The following is a 10,459-nucleotide window of genomic DNA, read 5'->3' on the forward strand; positions in this document are numbered from 1 at the left end:
CTTCATCCATGATGCAGTGCACAAACAGTCGGGGCCCGTATATTGCAGACCCGCCCTTTGCAGGCCGCAATACATGCATGACCAGGCAACGGCTGCATGCATGAGGCCTTAGGTATGTTTTACTCGTAAATCTCTTAGAAACCCCCCTTTTTATAAATGAACTTTTCATGTAAATAGCCCTTTTAGTTTTAACTGCTTACAATTTGATTTGCTTTCTTGTAGGGCTTCACATTTTAACAGCTACTCCATTAAATAAATATTGGCATTAAGTTAGTATTTTTTACATGGGGAACCAAACTGCTCCAATGCAATTTGTTTTGACAGGATTCTCAAAAGATCCAGATATTCAGATTTTTTCTTTTGTCCTGTTTCTAATAATTTATCTAATCGGATCATTGGGAAATTTGCTGATTTTCTTCATCATATGGCATGTTACTTATCTCCAAACACCTATGTATTTCTTTATTAAGCATTTGGCTTTTTTGGACATGTGTTTTATCTCAACTATAGTTCCAAAACTTTTAGTAAGCTCCATATCAGAATGCGTGACCATTTCTTTTGGTGGATGTGTAATTCAGCTCTTTATTTTTCTGGCTATGGCAGCTGCAGAGTCCACTCTTCTAGCTGCCATGTCATATGACCGATATGTGGCCATATGCAACCCCTTACATTATATTTATATAATGAAAAGAGAGGTCTGTATACAGCTTGCCTCAACTTCATGGATAATTGGTAGTGTCTATTCTACTACTCACACTGTTAACACGTTCAGATTAAACTTTTGCAGATCCAACATCATTGACCACTTCTTCTGTGATCTTCCACCTTTGCTGAAAATTGCCTGCTCAGACATTAGACTAAACCAAAGGATGATTTTTGTTATAGGTGCTATTTTAATTTTACCATTTTTCCCTTTAACAGTAGTGTCGTATGTGTTCATTATTCGCACTATAGTGAGGATACCCTCTGCAACAGGACGTAGAAAAACATTTTCAACTTGTGCTTCTCATTTGATCACTGTATCATTTTATCTCACTGGTATATCTGTATACTTACGGCCCAATTTCACTTCTACTGCTTTACATCAGGGTAAAATTAGTGCTGTATTTTATACTATTCTTGTTCCAATGGTGAATCCAATTGTATATAGTCTGAGAAATAAGGAGTTAAAGCAAGCAATAAAAAAGATCATTACAGGGGGGAAGCCAATTGGGAAGACAAAAGAATCCTGCAATTAATAGCTCAACAAAATTATGCAATAAGAAAATTATAGCTCCCATAAACAATCCACCTTACTAATTTGAGTTCAAAAAAATACTTGCCTGTGTGAATTCACCACTTAAGGGCTCATGCACACGACCGTATGCATTTTGCGGTCTGCAAAAAACAGATCCCTGAAAAATACGGATTACGTCCGTGTGCATTCCATATTTTGCAGAACGGAACAGCTGGCCCCTAATAGAACAGTCCTCTCCTTGTCCGTAATGTGGACAATAATAGGACCTCCACCTAACATCTTACCCTTTACAATCCACCCTGGTGTACAAATTATGAAGAAAAATGGAATTATTTGTAACATATACTTTTAACAATGCATGAATTAATAGCGGTTTTTAGATATATATTTATATTTTTATTGGTCAAATTCCATTTTTTTATATATTTTATTATTTATTTTTTATTTATTATTTATTATTTTTTATTTTTATTTTTATTTTTATTTTAATTCATTTTTCATTTGCAGTTACCGTATATACTCGAGTATAAGCCGACCCGAGTATAAGCCGAGCCCCTAATTTTACCCCAAAAAAATGGGAAAAATTATTGACTCGAGTATAAGACTAGGGTGGGAAATGCAGCTACAATGCAGAGTGTATGTGTATATAATGCAAACACTCTACATTATATACACACATCTGCAAGAGGGTGACTCCCTGTATTTAATGCAGAGTGTGTGCATTATATACACACACACTCTGCATTAAATACAGGGAGCCATCCACAGATATCCCCCCTAAACAGTGCCATCCACAGATCCCCCCTAAACAGTGCCATCCACAGATCCCCCCTCCCCTAAACAGTGCCATGATGGCACTGTTTAGGGGAGGGGGTATCTGTGGATGGCACTGTAGGGGGATCTGTGGATGGCACTGCCATCCACAGATCCCCCTACAGTGCCATCCACAGATCCCCCTACAGTGCCATCCACAGATCCCCCTACAGTGCCATCCACAGATCCCCCTACAGTGCCATCCACAGATCCCCCTACAGTGCCATCCACAGATCCCCCTACAGTGCCATCCACAGATCCCCCTACAGTGCCATCCACAGATCCCCCTACAGTGCCATCCACAGATCTCCCTACAGTGCCATCCACAGATCCCCCTACAGTGCCATCCACAGATCTCCCTACAGTGCCATCCACAGATCCCCCTACAGTGCCATCCACAGATCTCCCTACAGTGCCATCCACAGATCTCCCTACAGTGCCATCCACAGATCCCCCTACAGTGCCATCCACAGATCCCCCTACAGTGCCATCCACAGATCCCCCTACAGTGCCATCCACAGATCCCCCTCCCCGACGCTCACAGCAGTATTCTTACTTTGTCTTTGCTCCGGTAATACAGGCAGTGCGGGGAGCGGCGCTCACTCACTGACGTCACGCGCCTTCTCCCACTAGGCGGCGCAGGCGCGTGACGTCAGTGAGTGAGCGCCGCCCCCCGCACTGCCTGTATTACCGGAGCTAAGACCTAGACTCGAGTATAAGACGAGGAGGCTTTTTGAGCACAAAAATATGTGCCAAAAAACTCGTCTTATACTCGAGTATATACGGTATATGTAAAATGACAGAGGATTGTATAGAATGATTGTCATATAACCCTGTGACTAATTATTAAAACCGCATAGATACCGCAAGGGATTTTTTTGAAGAGTAATAAAATCAACGAAGTATATAAATAAACCTATTTGATAGAGAGGAATAGAAACGAAATAAACATAACACTTATAGATAGGAATGTATTGTATATAGGAATCGGCGAATACTAATGTGTATTAAGCAGTATGGTATTTGAAACTTAAGTCTTTATGGACAATTGAGTGGATTTGAATGGAATGGATTTTTACTCCGTATCAGTTTTTGAGCGAAATGAGGAGGTTCATCATGTGTTTGCACAATCACCATTTGTAAGACACTATAAAAGCAGGCAGTTGTGGGGGAGTCTGTACCACTGAAGAAGGGGCAAGTACCCCGAAACGCGTTTGGTGAGGAGCCCCCCGGAGCAACCCTAAGAAGTACGTGCTTGAATTAGCCAGAGCCGTGCGGTAATGAAAAGCCTTTGAGAACTCCGTTCTTATCAACCCCTGATACGCCGGGATTTACAAGCGCAAACACACGAGGAGTGTGTCGCATATCAAACCGACGAGGGGAAAAGTACTTGTGAGTCCCATCGCTGACCGGCCTCCTGCCACTACGGAGCGGTAGTCAGAGGATCGCAAGGGCACGGAGAAAAGACAAAGTATCCTCTAGTTGCTACAGGAGTAGCTGAAAACAACATTTGTCTCCAAGTGTATCAACGCATAGAACTGCACAGCACAGTGAGTATTCAGCGGGACGCCGCAGGTGTACTCACTCAGGTGAAGTGCTTTTGATCTCAGTTTTATTATCCTCTTCTAGTGAATCAGGACTGTGAATCATAGTCACCTTACTAGCTCAAACCATCAGTTGGTTTATTTTTTATCCAGAATTATTCTTCTTCACTTTTTTCATTATATGGACTGATCCTTATCATCCCCAGCCTATCCACGGCTGGTATTATTCTATCCAACTATTTATTCTATATCTATGTGTTTTATTATTTAGTGTACTAATGTGTTCTTTTATTGCTTGACTGTATAGTATATTTTATATGTGTTTTTAGAATTATTGACTGTATTTACCTTATATGTCCATAAATAAATATATGATTCTACATAAGTGAGTGTGCCCAGTAAATCTTTTACCATTATTTATTCACTTTAGAGGAAGGGCGGATCCTCTTTTACTGGCAGCACCTCGTCCTAATTTTTCTCCAGTCCTGTGCGTCTCTTTAACCTGTGTAATAATAGGGCATGTTCTATTTTTTTTTTGCGGGAATTATGGACATACGGAAACAGAATGCACTACGGAAACGGAATGCACACGGAGTAACTTCAGTTTTTTTGCGGACCCAATGAAATGAATAGTTCCACATATGGTCTGCAAAATAAATGGAGCAGACACTGACAGAAAATACATTAGTGTGCATGAGCCCTAAGGCCTCATGCACACGAACGTATTTCCTTTCCGTGTCCGATCCATTATTTTTTTTTTGCGGATCGTATACAGAACCATTAATTTCAATTGGTCCGCAAAAAAAAACGGAAGGTACTTCGTGTGGATTCCAGTTCCGTATTTCCGTCCTGCAAAAAAACTGAACATGTCCTATTATTGTCCGCATTACGGACAAGGATTGGACTGTTCTATTAGCTACCCTACAAGCAGCTGCAGTAAGAATTTTATTATGTCAGTGGAGGGCCTTCAGGGCTCCATATCAGAAAAATGGAGCTCAGACCACTATAAGGATACATTAACCAAAAAATCTGCATTGAAGGCTAACAATAGAATTCAGTCAGCAGAATATGTTACATTTTTACAAATTATTTATACTGCAATTGTATTTAAATGATGGACATGAAATATCAGCCCTTATATGTCTCAATTTGTCAGAACACTCTAAAATATATTACCAACTTATTGTGGATTTTTGCATTTTAATTAAAAGATTTTCTGTAGTTAGAAATTAAGTTATGAAATAATGTACACTCTATGCTAAGTTAAGTATATGAATATTAGAAGCAACTAGGCAGTTTACAGCATGGGTGCACAACCTTTTCTGGTCTGAGGGCCACATTGCCAGACTGTACCACTCCAAAGAACTACAATAAAACTTAAAGTGGTATTCCCATTAGCAACACTTCCTGGACTCCTATTTATTAGTAAAATTGACGTTCTCTGCTTCCCTCGTAATCACTTAACGCATAATGTCCTACATGTATGGCACTATGCACTCGCAATAGTATGAAGCGGGCTGCATGCGGTAAGCCCCCTTCATAGGTGGTGGGTTTCGGCTGTATAATACAGCAGACACCCGACTGCAATGACGGGGAATGATGATCACGCCAAACCCTGCCATGTAACCCCTCAGATGCTGCTTTCAACACAGATTGATGCCTACTCTGCTTCCACAATAGTTACCTCACTGGTTGTAAAATAATAAAACGGGATGCATTTCTCTGCATTTATGAGTATGTTCACACAATGTTTTAGCCTTCTATTGGGGTTTCAGTTGGAGGTTTACATTCAAAAACTCAAAGTATACCATGATAGAATTATTCACTTTAACGAGGCAAACTGAGCCCTAAGGATTAAACTTTGTACTACATTTTACCTGCTTTCTGTTGAGGGGCGGACTGGGAACTTAAAGTGGCCCTGGAAAAAAAAATGAAAGTGGCCCCATTTTGTAGTTGGGTCAAAATTGATGGAAGGCAGAGCCAGCAATAGCCTATTGTGGCACATTATACCACCCCAATGGAGCCGAATAGCACAGTGCATCACAAAATACATCCCCAAAAACTTTCACTGAATCGGCCCACCGGGAAATTTCCTTGTAAGGTCTATGGCCAATCCGCCCCTGTTTATGTTTGTCTCCATCTTTTTTGGTGGATAGAATAGTGAGATAGACCATGCTATAAACCAATGGAAAGAAAGTCAAAAGATGTTCAAAGTTTTATTCTTTGGACTGTGTTTACCTCATTATGGGCCGTTTTCTGCGTTCCGCATGCGGTCCGTATACGGAACCATTCATTTCAATGGGTTCGCAAAAGATGCGAACAGCACTTTGTGTGCTGTCCGCATCCGTTGCTCTGTTCCATGGCCCCACAAAAATTATGAAACCAGCATTTCTATAATGGGCCTCCTGTTCCATTCCGCAAATTGCGGAAGGCACACGAGCGGCATCCATTTTTTGCGGATCGGCAATTTGCGCACCGCAAAAAACGGCACGGTCATGTGAACAAGCCCTAAGGGTCAGTTCACACGACTGATTTTGAAATACACACTTAAAAAAATCTGTGTGGAATACACGTATCTTTTTTTTTTCGCCGTGACAAAGTGTTCACTTCAATACAAAGCTGAATCTCAGCTTGAGGTTTTTGAAGTAGATTTGAAGCAGTTCTGCAAAAAAAAAATTGCAGAAAAACCCCACAAAAAAAAGTCTAAACTTTCATGGAACATTTTTTTTTCTGCTGGGAGATTCAGCGCTGATTCAGCCCCAAGATAGGGCATGCTGCTTCTTTTTTACACGCTGCTTTTTTTTTACACGTGTAAAAAATAAGCAAGTGCTGCTTCCCATTGAAATGAATGGGAGGCTGTTCTGAGGCATTTTTTGGAGCTGATTTGATGCTGATTTTGAAGCAGAATCACTCTAAAATCAGCACCAAAAAATCTGCGTAAACTGGCCCTAAGGGTAGTTACATGCTATATCTTTATTTGAAGAAAACAGCATCGCGGCCATATGTTACATATTGGCCATTAGGAAAACTGTGGCACAGATTTACTCATCCTAAAAATGGCATAATCTTGGACAGGATGTTTAGACCTGCATCGTATTTATCATACAGGTTCAGGTGCAGGGATAGAAACACGGATGCACACAAGATTGGCATCCGCGTCTGTGGTCCGTGGCCATAGGCTACTTTCACACAGACGGATCCGCAGATCCGTCTGCATAAAAGCTTTTTCAGAGCTGAGTTTTCACTTCGTGAAAACTCAGATCCGACAGTATATTCTAACACAGAGGCGTTCCCATAGTGATGGGGACGCATTTAGTTAGAATATACTTTGAACTGTGTACATGACTGCCCCCTGCTGCCTGGCAGCACCCGATCTCTTACAGGGGCTGTGATCCGCACAATTATTATTACGGATCCGTCTGTGTGAAAGTAGCCTACGGCCACGGACCACAGACGCGGATGCCAATCCTGTGTGCATCCGTGTTTTTTCACGGACCCATTGACTTGAATGGGTCCGTGAACCGTTGTCCGTCAAAAAAATAGGACAGGTCCTATTTCTTTGACGGACAGGAAACACGGATCACGGATGCGGCTGCAAAACGGTGCATTTACCGATTTTTCCACGGACCCATTGAAAGTCAATGGGTCCGCGAAAAAAAACGGAAAACGGCACAAAGGCCACGGATGCACACAACGGTCGTGTGCATGAGGCCTTAGCCAAACAATATTTGGTATACAGTCAGAGGAAAGTTTCTATCCCTGCACCTGAACCTGTATGATAAATACGATGCAGGTCTAAACATCCTGTCCAAGATTATGCCATTTTTAGGATGAGTAAATCTGTGCCACAGTTTTCCTAATGGCCAATATGCAGGGCCGCTGATAGGCCAGTACAGCTGGCCCAGTTGTACCGGGCCCGGCTGGCAGGGGGGCCCGGGCTGCCGACTCCCGAGCCATTTTAATTTTTTTGCTGTCAGTGGGCTGGCTCCAGTAACAGCAGGCAGTGTGGGGGCGGCGCTCACTCACTGACGTCACACGCCTGCTCCTCCCACTAGGCGGCGCAGGCGCGTGACGTCAGTGAGTGAGCGCTGCCGCCCGCACTTGTTACTGGAGGCTGGAGGGTGGAGGGAGGAGGCAGGAACTGAATGTAAGGTAGTATTTTAGTAAAGAGATGAGCGCTGTGCCTGTGCTAAAATTAAAGTTACTGTCTGCAGCCTGCACGGCTGCACCGATTTATTAATGTATACTACTGTGAGTGGCGGGGGGGGATCTATATGGATGACGTCATGACGGCACTGTTATAGGGAGGGCGGGGGATCCGTGGATGGCACTGTTATGGGGGGGGGGGTCTGTCATGTGGATGACACTTATGGGGGGGGGCCGGGGGGTCTGTGGATGACACTTATGGGGGGGATCTGTGGATGGCACCATTATGGAGGGGGATCTGTGGATGACACTGTTATGGGGGGGATCTGTGGATGACACTGTTATGGGGGGATCTGTGGATGACACTGTTATGGGGGGATCTGTGGATGACTGTTATGGGGGGGGATCTGTGGATGGCACTGTTATGGAGGGTATCTGTGAATGGCACTGTTATGGAGGGGTATCTGTGGATGACACATAGCATAAGATGCTATATACGGTATGTGTCATCCACAGATCCCCCTCTATAACAGTGCCATCCACAGATCCCCCCATAACAGTGCCATCCACAGATCCCCTCCATAACAGTGCCATCCACAGATCCTCTCCATAACAGTGCCATCCACAGATCCCCTCCATAACAGTGCCATCCACAGATCCCCTCCATAACAGTGCCATCCACAGATCCCCTCCATAACAGTGCCATCCACAGATCCCCTCCATAACAGTGCCATCCAGAGATCCCCTCCATAAAAGTGCCATTCACAGATCCCCTCCATAACAGTGCCATTCACAGATCCCCTCCATAACAGCGCCATTCACAGACGACCCCCCATAAGTGTCATCCACAGACCCCCCCCCCCATAAGTGTCATCCACAGACCCCCCCCCATAAGTGTCATCCACAGATCCCCCCATAAGTGTCATCCACAGATCCCCCCATAAGTGTCATCCACATTACTTATGTTTTTTTGGATAATAAAACTTATAACTGGCTGGAGAAAAATAAATATCACTTGTAGACAAATCTGCATGTTGTTTCAAGGCGGCGTCTGGGGAGGGGCCAAGGGCGGGGCCAGGGGTGTGGCTGAAGGAGGGATCAGGGGGTGGAGCTGAAGGGGGCCCCGTCATGTATGCTGTACGGGGCCCCATGATTTCTATCAGCGGCCCTGCCAATATGTAACATATGGCCGCGATGCTGTTTTCTTCAAATAAAGATATAGCATGTAACTACCCTTAGGGCCAGTTTACACTGATTTTTTGGTGCTGATTTTAGAGTGATTCTGTCTCAAAATCAGCATCAAATCAGCTCCAAAAAATGCCTCAGAACAGCCTCCCATTCATTTCAATGGGAAGCAGCACTTGCTTATTTTTTACACGTGTAAAAAAAAGCAGCGTGTAAAAAAGAAGCAGCATGCCCTATCTTGGGGCTGAATCAGCGCTGATTCTCCCAGCAGAAAAAAAAATGTTCCATGAAAGTTTTGACTTTTTTTTGTGGGGTTTTTCTGCAAGTTTTTTTTTGCAGATCTGCTTCAAATCTGCTTCAAAAACCTCAAGCTGAGATTCAGCTTTGTATTGAAGTGAACACTTTGTCACGCTGAAAAAACGCTGCACCTGAGGGGTTAATTGTGCATATCATAGCCCCCTGTAAGAGATCATGTGCTGCCAGGCAGGAGGGGGCACGCCCCCCTCCCTCCCCAGTTTTAAATTCATTGGTGGCCAGTGGGCCCCCCCTCCCTCCCCTGTAGTACTGTAGATTCATTGGTGGCCAGTGGGCCCCCCTCCATCCCCTGTAGTATTGTAGATTCATTGGTGGCCAGTGGGCCCCCCTCCCTCCCCTGTAGTACTGTAGATTCATTGGTGGCCAGTGGGCCCCCCCTCCCTCCCCTGTATTAATGTCCATTCATTGGTGGCCAGTGGGCCCCCCTTCCTCCCCCTCCTAATTAAAATCCCCCCCTATCATTGGTGGCAGCGGAGAGTTCCGATCGGAGTCCCAGTTTAATCGCTGGGGCTTTGATCGGTAACCATGGCAACCAGGATGCTACTGCAGTCCTGGATGTCATGGTTACTTAGCAATTTTTAGAAGCATTATACTTACCTGCGAGCTGCGATGTCTGTGACCGGCCGGGCGCTCCTCCTACTGGTAAGTGACAGGTCTGTGCTATAAGCAATGAGCCGCACAGACCTTTCACTTACCAGTAGGAGGAGCGCCCGGCCGGTCACAGACATCGCAGCTCGCAGGTAAGTATAATGCTTCTAAAAATTGCTAAGTAACCATGGCAACCATGACTGCAGCAGTATCCTGGTTGCCATGGTTACCGATCGGAGCCCCAGCGATTAAACTCGGACTACGATCGGAACTCTCCGCTGCCACCAATGATGGGGGGTCGGTCATTTTAATTAGGGAGGGGGAGGGAGGGAGGGGGCGGCCGCACTGGCCACCAATGTGTTAAATACAAGGGAGGGAGGGAGGGGGGTCCGGCCGTACTGGCCACCAATGTGTTAAATACAAGGGAGGGAGGGAGGGGGGGCTGGCCACCAATGTGTTAAATTCAAGGGAGGGAGGAAGGGGGGGCCGGCCGCAGTGGCCACCAATGAGTTAAATACAGGGGAGGGAGGGGGGGCCGCACTGGCCACCAATGAGTTAAATACAGGGGGGGAGGGAGGGGGGGTCTGCCCCCTGCTGCATGGCAGCACCTGACAGGCAGCAGGGGGCAGTC

At 44.8% G+C, this 10,459-nt stretch overlaps 1 protein-coding gene across 1 annotated transcript; it reads left to right on the forward strand.

Moving 5' to 3' along the window:
• The first annotated feature begins 284 nt into the window (after positions 1-284).
• Positions 285-1,238, forward strand: LOC120990800 (olfactory receptor-like protein OLF1). The gene has a single exon (XM_040419703.1). The coding sequence runs from the start codon at positions 285-287 to the stop codon at positions 1,236-1,238; it is 954 nt and encodes a 317-aa protein (XP_040275637.1).
• The last annotated feature ends 9,221 nt before the right edge of the window (positions 1,239-10,459 follow it).

The sequence above is a fragment of the Bufo bufo genome, chromosome 2, assembly GCF_905171765.1.
Source record: "Bufo bufo chromosome 2, aBufBuf1.1, whole genome shotgun sequence".
NCBI lineage: Eukaryota > Metazoa > Chordata > Amphibia > Anura > Bufonidae > Bufo > Bufo bufo.